At 48.1% G+C, this 21,618-nt stretch overlaps 1 protein-coding gene across 1 annotated transcript in view; it reads right to left on the bottom strand.

The window, feature by feature from the left end:
* Positions 1 to 550: 550 nt before the first annotated feature.
* Positions 551 to 21,618, bottom strand: part of BICDL1 (BICD family like cargo adaptor 1) — a 52,295-nt gene continuing 31,227 nt past the window's right edge. The window contains exons 3-11 of the mRNA XM_074886891.1: positions 20,246 to 20,362; positions 19,571 to 19,582; positions 18,068 to 18,214; positions 16,877 to 17,056; positions 16,348 to 16,566; positions 15,039 to 15,182; positions 11,674 to 11,804; positions 8,916 to 9,036; positions 551 to 4,828 (exon numbers count right to left, since the gene is read on the bottom strand). Of these exons, the coding sequence (XP_074742992.1) occupies positions 4,628 to 4,828; positions 8,916 to 9,036; positions 11,674 to 11,804; positions 15,039 to 15,182; positions 16,348 to 16,566; positions 16,877 to 17,056; positions 18,068 to 18,214; positions 19,571 to 19,582; positions 20,246 to 20,362 (1,272 nt within the window). The 3' untranslated portion in view covers positions 551 to 4,627. The remainder of the gene's footprint in view (positions 4,829 to 8,915; positions 9,037 to 11,673; positions 11,805 to 15,038; positions 15,183 to 16,347; positions 16,567 to 16,876; positions 17,057 to 18,067; positions 18,215 to 19,570; positions 19,583 to 20,245; positions 20,363 to 21,618) is intronic.

The raw sequence follows: 21,618 nt of genomic DNA, 5'->3' as shown, positions 1-21,618 counted from the left end.
CATTGCTGTGCTTGTTGCCCTTAGCGTTCCCCTACCCCCGCCTGCCCTTGACGCACAAGCAGGCTGTGGAAGGCAAGTCCTCGCTCCTGGAGAAGTGTGATGAAAACTTGCTGTGGGAAGGTGCCTTTTCTTCTGTCCGCGCTGTTCTGGTGTGACTACGTAGGGGGGAACCCTGAGGACACGTAGATGGTCCGAACTGCAGCTGGCACAAGCTGGAGGTGTTTCATTGTCCATCTGTGTTTTGTGTCTAAACTCGTTAAAGTTTGAATATCTCTCCATATAAAGGCTGGTAAATGATACAAGTGGCTGGAAGGTGGAGAAGACTTACAAGCTTGTCTTTCTATTTTTCTGGGAGGCAGGAGATATAAACGCTTCGAACGTTCTTTCGCCAGAGCCGTTCTCTTCTGAACACAGGCAAGTGCTTTACGTGGCTGATTTTCTTGGGTGATGAAGTACTAAAGATGCTGTTGGGTGTTAAGATGACAGTGCAAAAAGTGAGCTTGTTCTGCAGCTAGGCAAGATAAGCAGTGACTTGAGAGCTGAGACGGTATCGTATAAATGATCTGTTTTATTCTGAAGAGAACTATTTACAAAAGAAGTAGAGCATTGTTTTTACTAAAAATATGCCTTTATAGATTTTTATAATATGCATCTTATAAAAACCATACATTTATTTACATTACTGCTACATACAAAAATTACAGCACTGTGGTATATGTACATATCTATAGATACATTCTTTCTGCTTGTCCCTGCTGTGTGCTTTTTCCCCTCTCAATCTAAGGGAATCATTGCTGCAGCACCCAGACACTTCCTTTCTTGGCTTTTTGGTTAAAACAATCTTGCTTTTTATAGCCGAGTGGGGGGTAGTTTGCCTGATGCAGAGGCATATCTGGAATTTACCATTCTAAGTAGGACAGGTGCATGCAGCTATCACATCCTTGTGTGTGCAGCATTGCCTGTAACCTCACTTCTTGCTTCTCTGTGCAAAATTATTCTGTTGTCATTAATTGATCTATTCATCTTGAGGGCAAGTTGCTGATCTAAGTTTGTATTAAGATAAAGTGCTAGTGACTTGCCTTACATTTACTCTTACTTGTTTACAGTTGCTTCCCTTGCAGAGTTTACTAAAGGGAGATTGATCCCTTTTCCCTTAGGCTAGCATAATAAACATTTGCCCAAACCGTCACCCGTTACTTAACTGTGGGAAAGTTCTTTGTAACCTTAATCTCAGCAGGCATCTCTTCTCTGTGCAATATTTGAACAGTGACTGTGCAGCACTACTGCTTTATTTACTGTTATCTCAAAAGCAAGGGTGAATGTTATATTTAGAGCTGCTGATCCCACTCCTTAAATCTACTTTGGGATCCTGAGTACCTGCTGGATTAATGTGCTTCCTCCATCTCATTCACTGGAGCAGATGTTTCCCTTACGCCATGTGTGTCCTGGAAGTATCAAGTATCACAAGTGGAGTGTCTTCTAACCCAACGCTGCAAGGATGATTCCAGGCTCCTGGCCACGACAGGATGGACATGAGTGTTTTAATGACAGCTCAAGGTGAAATAGTCAGGACCTTGTCAAAACACGACATGACAAATGAGAATGTGAAGGACTGCATCGATGAGGTTTTTGAAGACAAAACAACAAAACCTAGCTGCTATATTAAGGCAGTTTCTGTTCTGGTTGAGTAGCAGCTCAGCACAAGGAGGTCTCCTTTGGTGTGTTGTCCTGTTCATTAAACCCAATTCTCTTGTCTTTCTGGGTTTAGTAGTGCAAGTAAGTCTTCAGGGTTAAGGGGCTAGTTTTAAGAAACCATACCCAACTGGCACCTTAGAACATGCTGCCTTTCCTCTTTCAATCTGTTCCATCACTGTCATTAAATAAATAAAATTGCAATGGGATTAATGTAGGTTCCTCCTTAAATGAAGCGATGTGCTGTGCATTTCAATGGCCTACCCCTGCAACTGAGTCACTTTCCTCTCAGCAAACATGTAGCAGAAGGCACCTTTCTTCATCTCATTACTGCATTGTCATTGGATGACTTAAGGCCTTTGCCTTAGAATTGCATCCATCCATCCATCCTCGTGGAGGGAGAGTCTCACACAGCTGCTGGGCATGTGGCTTGAAGAGAGCTGATGGGGCCTGGGAAATGACAACTGACAGCAGAAAGAAGGTCGGTGAGGACCAGGATGTTCACATGGCTCTCCCACAATAAGCAGATCATCCTTTCCAACAGTGTGTAAGACAACTATTCACAGGTATCTCTGGCATCCATGAACCCGTGCCTAATTTTGCAGGTATCAAAGTAGTTGATGTTAATGCATAGGGGCGTAACACAGTCCTGACAGCAGGAGATGCTGAGCGTGTGCCTCGTGTCTCTGCCCTGTCGAGAGTCACGAGACGGGAGGATGAGGACTTGCCATCCTGAGAGCGTGCTTGGCACTGCACTAAGTCCCTTTCCCGCACTTGCACCAGTGGATACAAGCAGATACACAACATTTGAGCACGGCCTAGAAAGGAGAGGCCAAGGTTCAGTTTCCTTCCCTGCCTGTGAGACTCCAGACTCCTTTCCCTGTAAGCATCAAGCTGTGTTGGTGCTGCTTTACCAAAGTATTTCCTGGAGCAGGAGCTGCAATCCAGGCTTCGTTGCTTTCAAGTAAATGGGTTTTACCACTCAGCTTTTTACCATCGTTTTCAATCCCAAAGAGTACTCTGCTCCTTGCAACATGGAGCTACCTCAGTGCGAGATGATGATTTCATACCAGAGTGGTAGTTTCATGCTAGCAAGGATGCTCAAATCTTTGTAGGCAGAAAGGATATTTGTACTGAGGTATTATGGATGTTCTATCCCATAGATAAGTTGAATAATAAAAAAAAAAAAAAAACAACCCACCAACCTCTTACCTGCTTCTTAGAAGAAGGTGTTTGATACCTAATTCTAGCAGAAAGCTTGTCACTGTAGTGAGCAGAGATAGCAGCTCCCTGTAGGATGGTGTTTTAGCACCTAAGTTGCTGAGCAGGGCAGAGCTGAATGTGTACCTAGCTCCGTCTCCTGTGGGACAGTGTAGGTGGTAGCCTCCTTAAAGCAGCAGGGAAACAAATTAGGGCCTGTGGGTATCATGAGCTGGGAGAATGCGTGAAAATTGCATGACAGCAGCAGGACGTCTCTGAACTTAGGCTGGCGTTCCTCGCTGGTTTATGATGGCAGACTGTGAAAGAGCAGAGCTGTAAGGTGCCCATCCAGTGCGTAGGGAAGGTCCCTACTTCAGTATTGCAGGATTTCCAGCACTGCTGTGTGCATACACCAAATAAGCTACGTTCCTTCTCGTTGATTAAGTCACGCTTACAGCAAAGCAGGCTCTGATCATCTTCAGTCAAAAGGAGATTTGGCTACCTGCTTGCTGAAGGGCTGAGTAGTAAATGATCTGCAGGCAGGGACAAATACTCATCATTTTCTTTAGGCCACAGCTAATGTTACTGTGTGGGGCAGAGTAAACTGCAGATTTTCCAGAGCTTTGTAGAGACACTAATCACCTTTGGCTTTAGTGAAGGTAGATGCCTGCGTGTTTTCTGAGGATCAAGTCTGTCAACCCAGCGTCAAAGACCTACTGACGTCATTACAGGTAGACTTTCAGTGAATTATTAGTTAGGCTTTTTAGGGGCCTATTCAGTTAAAATGACAGGTTTCTTACTCTGTTTGGGAGGGGTACATGGCTTTGGGGAGAGAGATGTGTGACTTGCTGAAGCTCCACAATTACCTTTGGCCATTGGAGGGACAGTAGGTGCCCCAGGACTGAACATCTACAACTCTTATCCCATCTGTGATCTGTTGTAGATGGTCAGTCTCTTGGGGAGAAATTCTTAATATTCTGTGTAACTACAGACCCTGCAACTCTTACCTCTCTCTAACAGGAGGGAGCTAGAGAAGACATAACATCAGCAATCTTACAACTGCCCTGATCTGCGAGGAGCCTGGATTCCCACGAGGGGTGAACAGCTACGCAGAGCTGCAGGGGAGATGGCACCCAGGCAGGATCTGCAGTGATGGCTCAACTTCCACCATGGAGAAAGCTACACTTGTCAAAACACAGCAGTGCTGGGGCCAGAGTGACTCCAGTCTCAGTGGGATGGATGAAGGACATCACAGCTGCCGGGACCAGAGGGCAGTATAAGGGACTCCCCTCTCTTCTCTTGCATTCAGCCCTCTTCTTCCCCCTGTGCTCGCTGTGACGGCAGTTCTCAATCCCCTGTGCTGCTTTGTCTTGGGGCTGCTTATTTCCTTCTCCAGCATGAGAATGCTTTTAAGACAATCAGATTATTCTTCACAGCAGAAACTGGACTGTGTCAAAGCGCCTAAAATATACCCTGAAGTTTATCACTTCACTTAAAGAATAAGAAAAGTTTCTTTCTATTAGTATCACATTGTCAATTTGCAAATCTCCAGTTCATGTAAACATTTGGTTCAGACCAGGTGCGGTGTAAATAGTGCAGAGTCTCAAGGGTTAACTCCTTTGCCCCCTTCATTTTTTTTCTTAGTGGATCAGCGTTGGGTCCATCAGCAAGCTGGGCAGCTGCCCCACTCCCCATCTTGAAGCAGGAATTGTTGGAGAGGTTTCTCTTTTTCAAATTAATTTTTCTTGAAAAAGGAGAAGAGACGGTTCCCTTCTGCCCCAACGGGCTCGTCCCCCTGCTGCTCCGGCCTGAACACGGGGGAGGGTCTGGCACTCCGCTTTGCGCCGTAGCCACTGGAGAAGGAATAAGCAAGCTGGCTCCATTCCTTCGGGTGTTTGTCCATCAGCTGCTGGTCAATGACCCTGTGCATGTCATCCTGCAGCAGAGGGAGAGGAGAGGGTTGTTAGTGGCAGCTGATGCTCAAAGGGAGCTTGCGCAGGGACTCGGCTGAAATGGGTGTGAAACGTGCTGTGATGAGATGGAGGACGGATGACAAGAGTGGGGACACATCTAGCTCCCCACTGGGCAGCAGGCTCAACCTTGCTTGCTGCCATGAGGCTTTTTAGTGAGCCAGGAAGGTAAACCACAATTCTGAGGGATAAATTGCTCAGGTGTCCTCGCAGAGGAGCATCATGCCTACTTGGGACTCTGTGACACCCCTAAACGATGTTTCTCTGCTGTATCCAGGTGCAGAAGTCCCCTTTGGGGGGAGAAATATATAAAAAAAGAACAAATGCAGCTGAAAACAAATGCCAGAAAAAGTAAGGATATCTGTCCTGAGCAGGTCTATGTGCTTGCTATGTGGAGCAGGCAGGCAGGCACGACAGAGCTGCCTGCACAGCCACTGTTAGCAGGGCTTCTTTGGGGAAGGTGCCACTGGGAGCTGAGGGGCTGGGGCCAGGCGTGTGGCCACCAGACCCCATGTGGGTTTTGCACCAGACTTACCAAAAAGAACTGCGCTTGTCCCTTAGACCTCCCACTTCCCCTAGAGCCAGCGAGCGGTGGGAGCTCTCTGACTGACAGCTTGGCATGAACAACCACTGTGGGTTTTTAGAGGTAACAGAAACACTCTGGTTTCATCCACGTTTGCAGCACAGTGAAATTGCTCTATGCAAAATAATTAGTCAGTTTTGTTGCCGTTAATGACATGCTAATGTGTTCCTTGAAAACCTGGCTATCAATTCTACAAATTTTAAACCTTCAGATCCATTATTTCTGCTATAATTGCATATTTAAACTGTAGCTTAGTGAAAACATGTGTACACAAACTAGCCCCGCAGGAAAAATCAATGATTCTCCAGCAGTTTGGTCCTTGATTAGGACTGAGGGCACCGTCTGGTGGGAACAAGGATACTCTGGATGGGCTGTAGCGGTGGAAGTGCTGTTCATTTGGCACCTTGTGCAGGGCAGCCCATCACGGCAGCACTGAGATAGAAGGGAAGGTGCTGCCGTCACCCAGCAGGTGCCCCAGCTGCTCTGTAAACTTGATGGGGAATAAAAACAGTCAATTTGGACTGGAAACTTGAACGATGGCTCATCTCTTGTTGCAGCATTTTCTGCAGGGAAAAGGTCTTGACCTGAATGGGGACTTACCCTGGGGGAGCAGGAGGGTGCAGAGCTACGTGGACTGGGGAAGCTTTGGATCTTTTTAGAGCAGGGCTGGAAAGGGGAAAGGCAGAGGGAGAGTTGAAGAGGTTAAGGCAAACATCAGCATTAAGGTGAAACAGGCTTCCAGAGGTGAAGCTGCCATGTGAAAATGTATTGGACTTTGAAGGCACCTCTTCTAGCAAATGAGGTAGGCACCCAGACTCCAGCATGGCAGATCTGTGTCCTTGGTTAACCACATAACAGGGGATGAGTATGATTTTTATATTTTTTTATATATATAAATATATATATATATAAAAATACTGTATGCACTATTAAGAGTGCACTACATTCGGGTCCCTGCCTGTCTGATGCGTGAATCAGAGAGCACAGCACTTGGCTGTGGAGATTCAGGGTAGCTGTATGGAGCAAGGCTGGTGCAGAGCTGTGGTCTCTGCCCTGACACTGGGCAGGGGCACAGGAATGTCTGGGGACACGGAGGGAGGACAAACACCAGCAGTATGAGACCTGTCTGATAAAGTGGCCCCATAAAGCTGCATAACGTGGTACTGGTGTGTTCTGTGCAGGAGTTTCTGCTCTTTGAGGCTGAAGGAGGTGCAAATGGCATGTATCCTCCTCCAGAGCTGGAGCTGGGCTCCCTTGCATGAGATAAGGGTGGGAGCTGCCCAAGGCGACCTCGGAGGCTGGTGGCTGTGGCCGTGCCAGCTGCAGCTCTCTGCAGGCATTGCAGCATTTTTAACTTAACTGTGCCCCTGTCTCTGTTGCACTGAAGCCATTGAGCTCTCATTTCAGAGAAGCAGCCTTCTTCACTTCAAGCTTGCTCCATATTCCTTCCCTACCCTCAGTCAGATAATGATGAATGCCAGTGGGGGTCAGATTAGGCACGGGGGTGAGGTGCACATCCAGTCCTGTGCTACTCCTGTGCGAGGCTCGGATGTGCGGGATTTTGCTTTTAGTCTGTGTGATTATGTGCCTACAGAAAACTGTAATTTTGTTGATGGTCCTTGGAAAAGTGCAGACTAGAAGTGTGCAAGTGCGAAATTCTATCAGATTAAACCTCCATTTATGCCCAGCTAGAACAGAGAATCTCATCCCATTTTATCAGAAATACTCAGCTTTGCAAATAGTCCCCAAAATATATAAATCACCTGATTTGTTTTGTGCCTCTGTGGTTGAGCTTCTGTTGTGGGGACATTAGGTGCTGGGAAACTGTTTTGCTACTGTGTAATAACACTTTAGGTCAGTATGTTGGAGAAACTTTCTGCAGTGCTAGTGGGCCTGATCCTCATCTCAGAGCGCTGATGGGAGCAGGATTGGGGTTGCTGTATTGCTGCAATTGGATGACATAATGTGAAGTGAGAAGGCAGACGCCTGTTGTTAAAACCCTAAGCTGGAGATGTTCCAGAATTAAATACTGAATGTGCTAGTAAGTAGGTCTCAATTTATACCACCCATCCAAACAGAAGCAGAGCTTGGATACAGACATTTCCTATGCAGAGCACTGAATGTCACTTACTAAATAACAAGGCTGAAAAGTAAAATCCCAGTCTGTGTTTCAAGAAATTTTCCAGATATGCCGACTACAGGGCATTAATGATATGTGCCCCTCAGCCTGGCTTTCCCCAAGGTGACCTTTGGGGCAAAGCCTCGGCACAGGGTGTAGGATGCTGCTCCTTGTGCCCTGGCCTGGTGCTGGGGTGGTGGGTGCATGTGTGCAGAATATCGGTGGGTGATGGAGACCCCCCCACTGGCCCCTCTTGCCAGATGATGGTGAGGACAGAGATGGATGTGGGTGATGGTGGCAGCAAATGGAGCAGGCGAGGGGATGGTGGGTTCTTGGCGAAGGTGCAGGGAGCTCACCTCAAAGGCAGGAGGGGTGTACGACTAAAGCTGTTGGTACAGGAACTGAGAAAGGCCACTAGATCAGAAACCAAAGGAGCCAGATAGTAAAAAGCCCTGAGGAAGCAAACTGTAAGCAGGAGAAAGAGAAGAAAAAAAAAAAAAAAAAAAAAAGAGAAACGAAAACACAGTGGAGTTGAAACAGGAGCGAGGTTGTATGGGAGAGGTTTCTACCGGTCAGGCTGGTTGTTAGTAGAGTCAGGGTCTTGCATAGACTGATAGACTGCAACAAATTACTATAACTGGCCCAGACCTTTTCTCTTGTATCTGCTTCTTCTCTATTAAAGTAGCCCTCCCTCGGTGCTAGTTTTCTGGGAGGACACAGCTTTGTCTGCTCCCAAGGGCTCTCTGCCTTTACATGGGTTTTCCCCACTGACCCCAGGTAGAGCATCTCCAGGGCAGCCACTGAATTTCCGTGGGTTTTGTTTTTTTACCTTGGTGAAGGGCTGGGATTTTAGCTTCTCCATCTTGCCAGATCTTCTGAGTTGATTAAAACCGTGCAGCTATACCGCAAAACAATCACCACAACCTCTCTGCCTCCCACCTTTCTGCTCCGTTATGGAAAAGCAAGGATGTGCTGTGCCCACACGTCCCCAAGGCTGCATCTGCCCAGGGACAGCTGCATGGACACCTTCCCTCCCCATAGCAGGTTACTCTGCAAAGCCTATGTTACTCATGCTGCAGGCAGCCATGAGATAGTTTGTTTCTCTGTTTTAAATGGGTATTCCTGTACAGATAATTAACAGCTCACGGCTGAAAGGCTTTGAGCAGGGGAGGGCTGTGCTTCACCCCCCACTGCATCATTGACTCCTGCAGAGCCAAAAGCAAACCCTCCTATCTGTGGACGCTCAGGCTGTGCAGCAAACCCACAGGGAGGGGGGAAAAGTCACCCAAAGGTGCCTCCTGGGCCATGTGCCACCCAGACCCTTGCCCTGCAGTGACTGAGGGCTGCTCACCTGCCAGGCCTCCAGCTGCTGCGAGAGGTTCACCTTCTGCTGGATGGCATCCAGCAGCTGGCTGTTGAGGGACATCATGTCGATCTTGCACTTGGCCAGCTCCACCTCCACCGCGTTCTTCCTAGGGGGAGAGCAAGAAATTTGGGCATTTTTCTTTTTTTTAGAGGAAGTGTTAAACATATCCTTGAGGAGAAGTCAATCATTTCTTTCCTTGGCAAGTCCCCATATCCTAAACTGTTCATCTTCGTTGTATTCTGGACAATCTATTAAGCTGAGGAGTGGGACAGAACTGTATACGTCATTACTATAAAACCAGCAGATTTCTGGTAAGCACGCTATGAAAATACAAAAATATATTCAGACACACTGCTGTGTAAGATAATATAGCATGCCTGGAGAATGTGCAGGATCTGCCATTAAAAATGGAGATCTAGAATGAGACAGAATCTACATATAAATATTTTTTCCTTTTCTTCTGTCTACTAATGCATAGAAAAGGAAATGGTATGTGCTAAAAACCAGATGATCTGTGTCTGATCACTTGATCAATACATTGCAATATAAAACAAACAAACCCTCGAACAGTATAACCTACTTTCAGTTGGGACTTGGAGTGAAGGAAGGAATGAATGAAGGAAGAAAATTTATCACAGAAGATGCTTTTTAAGAATGACAAACTGTTAAAATTGTTTTAATTAGATGTTATACTTTAAGGAAAGCTCCCAGTTTCAATGGGGTTGTGTCGGCCCTTGGGAACACTGCTGCTGTGTTTCTTTCCAGGTATTTGGTGGCCACTGGGCATATGATGCCACGGCCAAGGTTGCTCAACGGGCCCAGAGTGCTCAGGGGCTGAGATGTTCCTGTTGCTACGGGCTAGTGGAAAGGAATTTTCCTCTAGGAAGGCGCAATTTCCTGAACTGCCTAAGCTGGGAAATGCTGGGAGCACAGGTGAGCACAAAGCTTAAGTTTTCAATTAACTGCTGTGTGATGGGAAACTGTAACATGACTTGCTGGGAACCATCTTTTCTTGCAAACATTTTTGGGAGAAATAATTGCATCTTATTACCTGTAGCTAATTCATCACCTCCTAATAGCTCCCTTGTGCTCCACAGCAGAACAGCAATTTGGGAATTCATGTTTATATTCCAGGTAGCGGTTGCTTAACACCTCCTATTATAGGATCCTATTTTCCTATTGCTTCCCATGTCGCCAAACTTCAGCTTCAAGCTAAAAATTTTCCGTGCCAGATGTCTGCCTCAGGCAGTGATTTTATTTCTGTTCAGAGTTAGGGCTTTTTTTTGGGAGGGCTTCAACAAAAGTGACTTAACCCTTGAAGTGCGAGGTGGGAAGCATATCACGAGCTTCCCAGGCAGCAGCCTGCTTAGTCTGTGGAGGGATGCTTTCATTTCTAGCAACAAGACGCTCTTGTCTGCTTTCACTTGCAGCCACTTTCTGCTCATTAATCACCCTCTACTCACCCATGCACACTTGTCACATCCCCCTTTCTCTGGGCTCCTGCCACTGCAGGACAGTCAGCCGTAAATATTAGTGCTTTGTCCCAGCAGGGTCATTAACCGCGGTGGAGAAGCTGTACCCTTCCACTCCCGGCTGTGGATTTGAGCACCTTAAATAGCCTTTTGTTGTGAAGCTCCCCATTGCTGCTTGGATATTACCAGAGGATTTATAGCGGTGGCAGTGCGTTGCCATAGCCACAGCAGAACCAGCAACCCACACGCACTGGAAATGTCAGAACCACATCTCTGCACCCGGCAGTGCAGCTGGGATGCTCCTGATTTTTGCCAACAGATGGAGGTGTTACAGAGGAGAGCGATGGGAATTTGGTAGCTGGCTACCTGGGTGAGAGCAGCACAGATGATCGGGTCACTTAAAAAAAAGATGAAGGGATTGTGCATGCTGATTTTGCTCCCCACATCCCCAGAGATGCAATGCTCTCTTGTTCCTCCTCTTGCCGAAGGCTTAAGTATCAGGCATTTCCTAAGGAGATGGACTGGTGGTGTCCTGACCCATCTGTTTACTGAAGAGATTATCAGATGCGTCCCTTCTACCTAGAGCACAGGAGGGTCAATGTTTCTGCTGCTCTTCTCGGCGCAAAGAGTGCTCAGGGCAGTGTGGCAAGTCCAGGCACAGAGCCAGGGAAGTGGTGTATGGGGTACAGGCTAGCAAAACTGTACAGGTCTGCAAAGAGGATGGGGAAAATAAAGAGTCAAAACAATGGGAGAATCCCGAAAGGAGAAATAGAGCAGTACAGGACTGGAGATGCAAAAAAGACCCTGGAACAGGAAAGGAGAACAAGTGACCAGAGAACTGGTTTAGGGAGGAGGCCCAAGCAGGGCTGTAATGGGGATGGGCAGGAAAGCAGGGTTGTGTGTCTGAAAGAGCAAAAGAAGAAAAATATGGCAAATAGGGCAGACCTAGTGTTTCCATTTAGTTCCCTGAAGTCCTCTCCTCCTTGCTGTAAGTTGGACCAGCACGAGGGATGGAAAAAATATGGTTCACAGCATCCTCCTAAATGCCCCAAATCCTGCCATGGGGCAGCTCTGGAAATTGGCATCTCCTGCCCTGTTCTCAAGCTCCTGGCAGCATCTCCCAATGCCAGCAAAGCTGAGACTCGCTCCATTGCTTTGTAACAATTTCTGAAATTCGTGGAGGGTGGGAGAAACCCACCCTGGAGGTATCTCCTGCTAAGACACTCCATAAACTCTTACCCAGCCTGGCTTTGGCTGTTCATACCACTTACTTGGCAATGGCCTCATCTCGGTCCCTGATGGCCTGCAGGAGCTGTTCACTTGTCTCCTTGTCTTCAGCAGTACCTCGCAGCCGGTCCCGCTCCTCCTTCAGCGTCGTCATTTCCACACTCAGCAGCGTGACCTGTGGGCAGGGAGAGGGTGTGAAACCCAGGGTTTCTCAGACAAATTCACCATGAGTGGGGGGAAAAAAAAAGCCACGTGAGCCAACGTGCAGGATGAGCTCCTGTGCTTGTAGCAGAAGCTGTGTCTGCTGGAAGGGGGCTGTTAGTGCTGGTGCAACCCCCCATGAGATGTGCCAGCTTGCCCTGGGATGCCGGCAGTGCAGGTCTGAGCAAGATGGGTGGCCAGGACAGCCTCAGTACCGTGCCACAACAGCACTGAAAGCTGTGCAGCTGTGTGAGGCAGGACCTATGGCATCAGTGCTGAAATATTGCCCCTCTCCAAGTGGTTTGTCTTATGCACGCATCCTCTGAGCCTGCCTGTTGTATTGTGGTCTTTCCAGGGTTAAATTATTGCAATCATCATTTAGCAGCAAGTAAGATTTTTTGGAGGGGGCCGTTACATCTCTTGAAGTAGTATGAAGCTGAAGACAAAGGATGTGAAAATTCCCTTTCACGCCATTTGAGGTGTTACTGGCACATCTTACGATTTTAATTAGACTTTAAAATATGTGTGGAGTCTTAAATAGCCTGAGAAATGATCTATCGTTTTGGTCCTGTGCAGAGTGAGTTAATAGGGTATGAAATCATGCAACAGCTTTGCAATATTTCATACACATTTAATTTCTTTGTCTAGGGCACACACATGCTCCGTTACGCTACTCCACCGCTTGGAAACCCTTCCAGCATTTGACCCACCTCCTTTTTCTAAATGCAGCTCAGTAGTGCTTGCATCCTCAAAGAAATCTTTAAATAGAGGGCAGACAGTCAAAAAGGGCTCGTCACATCAACAGCGTGGGAGGATCTGCCGTTAGCACGGCATGGCTGGGTCTGGGGGGGGAAGGAGGGTGTGAATGTGCCCCGTCTGTGTGCAGAGGCTCCCTGCTGTGTGCTGGGGCTGCCAGGGAATTGGGGGTGAGGGGCTGCCCCAGCTGTGCCCTCTTGCAGCCCAGCACAGGATGCACCTCAGGGCAATGATGTGACGGAGAGCAGTGGTGGGAGCTATGTGAAAGGTACTGAGCACTTCTGCTGAAATCCCAGGGGACAGTGGATCAAGAGGCCCAAAAAACTGCATTTGGGGATAGGTTTTGAGTATTAACTGGTTTTGTCTGTGTTTTGGGTAAGAATGGGATGCCACAGATGGAGGAAACTAGCCAGGCAGAAAATGTGAAACTGCTTTCCAGTGTAGACAGAGGCAGGGGTGATTCCTGTCTCCACCAGCTCACCTTGCTCTCAGGCAGGAACAATGAATGTGTGGTGCTACAAGGTCCCAAAAGCTGTTTAGGAGAAGTTCCCCTTTTATTGTATCAATACCAGCGACAGCACAGAGGGATGCAGAAGCAGTAAAGCACTGCTGCCTGGAGTGGACCAGACTTCCATGTGCGCCCATTTTCTTTAGTACTGAACTGAAGACAGTGTTGCCTCTTCTATGGGAGCAAGTGTGAGGCTGGGTTATGGGCAAAAGCTGCGGGAGAGGTGTACTTTCTGTGTGAGGCTGGAGCGCTTCTCTGAGGGCAATGTCTGCTGCATTTGTAGTTATGCCCCATCTCTCTCTCCAAATAACAGAGGTGTGAGAAGTAAACCAGCAGCCTTGCCTTTGCTCCCTAAACATACAGAGCTTTGGTAGTCAGGGACCCCTTAAAGCTGAGATGGGGATCCAGACTTGTGATCCAGGGCGGATCCTCTGGTCCTTCCTGGCTGGGGGGTTTGGGGAGATCAGCCACAGTGAAGAACCACCAGGTGCTGCTCCCTCCTGGTGTCCTGCCAAGGCCTTGCGTGTAAGGGGGTGCTGCATCCACACAAGCAGGCTGGTTGCTCGTAATCTGTGAATAAGCCTCTAATGGCCTCTGTCAGCATGGCCAAATCGCAGTGATCAAGCCCTTGTCTCCTCCATGTCAGGTGTGTTTAAGGGCAAGGGGCACCTGTGGGTGGTGCACAGGACTATGGCAGCACGGCCAGAGGAGCGCCTGGGCTCATGTCTCACTGGGGCACAAGTTTGCACCCTTGAAGGTGTCTCTTGTGGCCACGTCACTGAGAGGAGTAGTCCTCAGGGAAGGATGGGTGCCAGGGCTGCTCCCTCACTGCAATCTGCCTCTAATCAGCTGCTTTGTCAGCAAGACTATTTCCCTCGTACATGTGCAGCCATCACTGCCAGGGGTATTTAATGATGTTCTCACTCTTTTTCCTTTGGCCCCATGGTGGGAGCTCCCGTAACCATACACAAGGCTGTCAGACCCCAGGTTGTGCTGACTTTCTGGACAGGGATGTGTTTTCTTTTTTCTCCTCCAAAAGGGTATTGTGGAAGGGCGATACAGCACTCTTGGCAAGACCGGCCAAGGGCGTTAATCCCATTCCCTGCTCCAAGGCAGCTGGTGCTAAACAAGCAGCTGTGCTAAAGGCTGCTTCTGCTGCAGCCTCCAGATCCCCTCCAGCGTTTTGAGTCTTGTCCCATAGAGACAGGGATTGCTGAGCATCTCCTTGGACGCCTGTCTCCATTTGCTGCTTTTGGCATAGGACCTCAAAGACAGTCGATGCTATGTTCAGTGTGGATGCAGTTTGATTCTGTGCTTTGGGCGTGGTGCTGGTTTTGGGGTTGGATCACGCATTGCTGTTGAGATTGTCTTAGCCTTAGCCTGCCCCTGTTGGCCCTGGGGTGCTGCCCGGTGCCAGGCTGGCCATGATTAAGATTTTCTAGGTGTGCATTTATGAGGGTTTCGTGATGCTGCTCTGGAAGGGGGTGAACCTTGCTCCCAGCACAGCAGAGCAACACTGTTTTGTCCATCCAGCAGTTACACACACCCTTTATGAGGGCTTACTGCAAGCAAGATGGGTCAGACTGGATACCTATGGGTTTCCAGTACCCCATATCAAGCAGCCTTCTACTTTGGGGTCTTCTGCTGAGAAGAATTTAAGCAAGACAGTCTGCTGAAAAGCAGATTGGGAGAAAGGTTTAAAAGAAGTTTGGCTGCTTGAAATGATGTCTGGGATGGGCCCCAGACAACTTGTCAAAAACTCTGATCCTAAATGCATGAAGCCTCTGCACTGAGTTTAACAGAGTCTTCCTCATCCAGTCATAAGCCATTTTGGCCCAAATCCTCCTGGGTTATTTATCATGCTGATCTCTTCTATGGAAGGCATGGCTTGGAGAATGAACACTAGTGTTACAAGACCACATGTAAAGTGTGGGAATTGCTAACCTGGCTGTGCAGTCGCTGCAGCTCCTCCAAACTCTGCCTCAGTTTTCCCCGTTCTCCTTCCATTAATTCCCTCAGGGCTCGTGAATCCTCACTTGTTCGCCTGATCTGTTCCTCTAAGGTGTCATCGTCGCTTCGTCGAGAGCTCTGAGAGTGGGAGACAAACCTCTTGCTCAGATTTCACTTTAAAACAGGCAATTGCATTAATTTCATACTGGTTTGGGATGGGGTATTAAACAAGGAAGAAGAAAGTGTGAATGTGACTTTAGTAGAGTTTCCGTTTTGTTCACATATACCTCCACAGTGGAAATATGCTCAGTTAAAGGTACTGCTTCTACACATGATAAAAGAGCATGCAGACATGGTCTTGCCTTAGCATAAACCACATTTACAGAGACCACGTGGTAACATATGGCTACAGTCTCCGTGTCTGTAGACCTTTTGCAGGACTCTCTATTTTTTATTTAACAAATACAACTTCATCTGTATGCTCAGCCTTCTTACCAGCTGCTACAGGTACTGAAACAAGGAGGGTGACTACTCCCATGTGGGTCTGCAGTTGCAGGGTCTGCACCGTCTTCCTCCCCATGGTATCTCAAATAAGTCATACTGGCAATGAAAACAGCTTGTGGGTGATGGAAATAGGCCTGATTTGAGCCATTGCAAAAAGTGGGGTGTTTTCTCATAACTCTGTACTCCTGTGGATGCTGAGGGGTCCCCCATGTCATCCCCTGCTCCCCAGCAGCCCCAGGACCGTACCCCACCATACCATATTGTGCTAGAAAAACCCTTCACCTGTCAGTGGATTTGAGTCCAGCAGCTCTTGCCCAGACATTTGTACCCAGTGTCAGTTCTCAGGGGCAGAACCTAACCACACTGGGGTTACGATGTTTTTGTGATACTATTGCTAATAGAGCAAGGTTAGGAAAATCCTAAGAGAAATAACTGAACTGTGATGTATAAGGCAATCCGCAAGATTTCCATGTTGAAACTCTAATTGACTGCAAATCTCAAAGAAAGCCTACTTTCATTTATTTTCCAGAATGACTCCCAGACCAATGATGGTTGCATGAGCTTGAAAGTTACGGCAGTTTAACCACTGCAGGCTGAAACCCCATGTGCTGGCTTGGCTCTTGGCTGACCATTCGAGACACATGGAGCAGGCTGTGCCCTGTGACAGCCCATCTCTGTGGGCCACAGAGGTTTTCTTGAAGACTAGGGACTTCAGGATCCAGTGGAAACCTGCAGCAAGCTCTGTCACCTGGACAAGGGGACATGCACAAGCCAAGGTCTCTCTGTGCCACCAACTTACCGTGGAGTCCGCCCCATCCAGCACATTTTGTATCAGTCTTTTCAGCTCGCTGAGAGCTGCCCGTAGGCTGCCGGCTGGGACGTCTTTGGCTGATGAGGTTTCTGAAGACTCATCCATGGAGGAGTCTGTAGAGACTGCTGAGTCTGCGCTGTCATTTCCTCTGAGATGGGAGCAGAGATATCGCACTTGGCAATATGCTTCCCAGAGCTGCAGCCTCAGCTGGAACAAGAGAGCCTGACATTAGCCTGGGACATCGAGGCCATGGAGATCCTCCTTCCATGGTGAAGTGAGGCATGTGATTGCCAAACCTCACAAATATTTGTCTAGCTTACTATGTTGGTTTTGAAATGGATGCAGAGATTTACTTTCATATGGTCAAAAGGGTGTTGATCCCCGAGCTGAGACCACAACCCCAATTTTCTGGCTCTTGGTTCAGCTCCAAATCCAGATCAAATGCATTAAAATTCCTCTCCCTCTAGGGCTGGTCACAGAGGTCCATGGGCTTTCCCAGGGACCGGAGGGCAAATACCTGTTCTCGTTCTTGTTCCAGCTCCTCTGCCTCCATGCTCTGCTCTATCTCAGATAGCAGGGACGTGCTGGTTGTGTTGAAATTTTGGAGACTTCTCTCCTCACTGAGCTCTTCTACCTTCCCTTGTAGCTGCCGGTAGGACAGCCGCACCTCCTGGAGCTCCAGCTGGCTTTGGTGCAGCTTGAAAAGAAAATCAAGGAATTTGTTAAGGAAGCAGGAAAAAAAAATTATTAGTGGAGGTGATAGGGACTGGGTGAACCTCTTGGTTTGTGAAGGAGCTGAAAGGGAGGAATGGATGTCACAAAAGAGGGTTTCCAGCCAGGAGGAAAGTACTCTTGGCTGGTATTGCTATATATTGGAGTTTAATCTCCAAATGTCATTAGACACTATTTAGACTCCAGAATATCCTGAAAGATAAAAATAGCAGGTTAATCAGCACTAAAATGAGGAACATTATGAAGAAGCTGGGACTCCAGTAAAAAAATTTGCTGAAAACAACACACCAGAAAGTAAATCCAAAAAGAAGAGTAATATAGACATGTTTTCAAAAAAATCTATAGACATATATAAATACAAATATATATTAAAAAAGGGGAAAAAAAGATTCAGGGTTATTTTGGAGAGCTGGGGAACCAGTGGTTTTCAATCCACAGAAGAGAAATAGAAAAATCTTGTTCTCTACTAAGATGCCTTGAAGCCACAGAGGTGCCAGCTGCTTCTCTGGGGAGTGACGTTTGGTGACACTTGGCTGTGAACACCATGGGGCTTGCTGGGAAACCATCTGAGCAGTGAGAGCTACGAGGCCAGTTACTGCCCTCTGGGACAGTGGGGCCTAAAGAAGCTCCTTCTGAAGCCAATTCTACTATTAGAACATTAAGTAAAATGAACTGCAACTAGAGTTCTCTGCTTCTTTTTACATTTACCTCATTTCCCCAGCACCCTGTCCCACTCCCCTGCTCAGATCTCCCTCTCAAGCTGCTCTTTGCTGTCAAGATGCCCCACTGTGGCTCCTGTTATCTGTCCCTACGGGGACACTCAGGACCTTGCTTGCTGCCATGTTTACATGAGCCATTTTATTCTTCCAATTGTTTTGTCTCCCAGTTCCTGTTTATCTTCTGGGTCAATTTTACCCCAGACTACATCTTTTCCTCCATTTCCCCCCTCTTCCCTGTCCCATTGCTCCCTCCTCACCTGCAGGTCCTTGTCATGGCTTTGTCTCTCCAGGATGAGGACTCGGTCCTGCAGCTCCTCCACGGTTCCCTGGAGCAGGTCGTTCTCCTCCATCATGGCACTAAGGCGATGCTCCAGCTCCCGCTTTCTGTCTGTCAGCATTTTGATCTGCGGCGAAAGAGAGGTGGTGTCAGACCCTGCACTTTCCAGGGAGCAGAGAGGAGGGAAATCACGTTCCCAAGAGAGAAATGAAACAGCAAAAAGCAAAAGTATGCACGTAGGTATTCTATACTTGTACAAGAGAAACTGTATCTCTGCGTGTGGTTTAAAGCTTAGGAAGGCTCTGAAAGGAAACTCCTCCTTCCCTAGGCTGCAGGGGCAGCTCCAAAGGGGCTGGGTGTGCATCGGGAGGAGGCCAGCAAGCAGGCAGAAATGTCCAAATGCATTAAGCGGAGACCAGCCCTGCCCACCCCTTTTACCTTAAAATTTGCAAGACTGGGCAAAACTAGTTACTTTTCCTGTCTGTTTCCCAACTGAGCATGGTGGCATTTTCTCCTCTATGGGTGCTGGAGACCACTGGGTGAGCCTGCGGGATCCTGCTCCCTGCAGGGCTGTGCCACAGCACCGCCTGTACACTTTTACTTAATTGCTGCATGTTCGCCAGGGCCCCACCAGGGATTTTTCTGTCTTCTTACTTGTGAAGACTCTTTTCTGTGCCATGCTTATTTTTAGTCTCCCAGTGATCAGTTGGCTTTAAAATTGGTTCATTTCTTTTAATTGTCAAAGGCAGCAATTTCAGGTGAAGAGGGACAATGTGCCAAGCAAAACCTCTGTGATTCAGTTAGCTGGGAACAATGCACAGGATGAATCAGCACTAGCCAAGGTCACTTCTTGTTTAACCAAGAAAAAGGAACCTTTTCCCAGATTAGTATGCACAAAACCTCTGGGGACTGAGTATGCCATTTACCAGTCCCATATAACCCTAAATATTCCCTATGGCCTCCTTTCAATTCATGGACCATAGACAAATTCAGCAACTTCCAACTGCTTTCTTGGCCTGTTTGGGACATTGTCTCTTTTCTGCTTTCCAGGTTGCTGGAAAGATCTGGCTGCATGAAGGAACATTAGCAAAGTGTGTGGACTTGCTCTTTCTCCAGGGTAAAGGCTGCTGTAGGTATTAGAAAGTTGCTCTTAGGTGATTAATGGTTTCTGAGATCTTTTCCCACCACCATCATGATTTGCATGGGTTGGAGAAAAGGGGTGCAAGTAAAATAAAAGGTGGTATCAAGAGTTCACATTTGGTATCTAAACCAGTAACGAACACCCTGTGAATGACCATATAACAGAAAAAACATCACTCTGCTGTGGGTCCTGGACTATGGGAAGGGCACAGGGGGAAAGGGATTTGGAAAGCAAGAGACAGGAAGGATGCGAGGAGGCACAGGTGAGGCATGCACGGTGACAGGCATGCATGATAACAGCGATGCACGCACAGGCAAACCCTTTCTGAGCCTCCATACTTACTTCAAGGACCTGCTGCTCCACACCAAGGGGAGGGGAAGAAAAGGCGAGGGACCACAGGGAGCAGGTGGGAGTGGGAGAAAAGAAGAAATTGAGAGATTTTAAGAAAAGCTCTTCCAGACAGCTTATAAATTTAAAAAGTGGTTGGGTAGTAGAGTTGGACATCTTCTACTCACTAGTTCCTGTCAGGGAAGGGAAGAGGAAGGAAGGTAATATCATTCCTGCTAATGTACCAGAGCTAAAACAGGCAGGGGCTCCATGCTTTCCCGCATGCATGGCTGAGAGGCAGGAGAGGATTGCTGCTTTCTTTGCAACCATAAGAAACAGAAAAAAACGCCCTTGCAGACCTTCCCACCGTGCCCCAGAGTTTAATCTGTACTGGGCAGCAGCCCTGCAAGAGCACAGCCATGGTTTAGCTCCTGGAAGACCCTTCTCATCTGTTCACTTTGCAGGCGTGCTTGTGGCCGAGGCAGCGGTGGAAGCTGGGGCATGTCACCCCAGCCAGCCCTGGGTTGCAGCAAAAATCCTCACTGGGGAAGTGCTTTGCCCCACAACTACCATCCTTCTCTTTGCTCCAAGCAGCAGGTTTTGTTTACTCAGTTCAGAGGGGTTCATTATACAAGTTAAAACAGCCCTGGCCACCTTCTGAAGGAGTGAGGCGGAGTGCGGGTGACTCACCTCAGCCTGGAGGCTCTCCAGCCGCACGATGTGTTGGCTGCTGGAGGAGTTCTTCTCCCGAAAGTCCTCCCGGAGGGTGTGGACCTGCAGAGAGAGCTGCCGCTCCACCTCTGACGCCTGCAAGGAGACACCAGCTGGCGTTACCCCAGGGGGGTGTCCCATAGACTGAAGGCAGTTACCTCCTCCCGCCCATGGGAAGATCTGCCCTGATATGACTTCTGCACAAGCCCTAGAAGCCCTAATTTTGGCGGAAACTCTGAAGCCTGCACAGTTTGTGTGAGGAAAAATCCTGGACAGACGTTGAGGACAGCAGCCATTTAGATCATGTTGATTTTTCCCTTGGGGCAGCCAAGGGGACACAGCCCATAACTTTCTTTCATCGAAAAACAGCATGATGGCCCCTGTGTCCTAGAGGAAATTCAGTTTTCCTCAAAAATAGTAGCCTAGCTGGGGTTGAGAAGAAGACCAGGCCACTCACAAAGGCAAGGGGAGCCAGTCTCCATAGCCCCTAGGAAACACTACTATTAGATTTATGCTTTCTAAACCTCTGAACATCTTTGGCACAGGTCTAAAATAACAAGTGCTCTTTGCCTCTGATTTCTGGCTCCTGTCAGGGCCAGACGGAGAAGCATCCGCTCCACACAACTGTCGGTGCAGGATTGCTGGGCTTGGCCCTCTTTCCCGTTTTGAAGGAGGGATGTCCCATTTATGCAGGGTGGTTTGAGGACAGTGGAAAGGCCATTCCTACCTGCAGGATCCAGGCTGCAGACAGCGCATATAAATGACAGCTTAGACATGTTAACTACTCTCCAGACAGCTTTATGGCTGATTTTTACATGGTGAACACACTTGTTTAGGCTTGTAAGAGAACATAAGGTTTTTATGACAAATCCCTAATGAGACAGCATAAATGGATGGTTTTCTATTTAATTAGCCTCCATCAGGTTCCATTACACTTAGGCACAGACCTCCCCCTTCGGCAAATTAGCTGGGAGTGAACTGCTCCCCTCAAGAGGCAGCATTGCTGTCCTGCTTGGGGCACAACCAGCGGCCACAATGCCTTAAACAGGGAGATGAGATGTGAGGGAGGGATGGGGGCAAGAGGAGAAAACCTGCATTGAGGTCAGCAGCTGTGGGCAGGTTTCGGAGTGCATCCTTATGTCTGGCAAATGCAGGTCAGGATTTGACCCAGGTTGCTCTGGCTGACAGGGAGCCCAAGGCAGCAGCTCCACCAAAGGGTGCAATAGCTTTGCTCTAGCAGCTTGTGGCTTGAAGAATGAGCACACAGACCCAGCCTGAGCTGCCCACAAAGGCAACACTACCCCCGTTTAAAAATGGTTCCTTATTTTGCACAGTCTGCAGCAAAATAATCC

The sequence above is a fragment of the Strix uralensis genome, chromosome 17 (genome assembly GCF_047716275.1).
Source record: "Strix uralensis isolate ZFMK-TIS-50842 chromosome 17, bStrUra1, whole genome shotgun sequence".
NCBI lineage: Eukaryota > Metazoa > Chordata > Aves > Strigiformes > Strigidae > Strix > Strix uralensis.
This window is presented reverse-complemented; position numbering and strand designations above follow the sequence as displayed.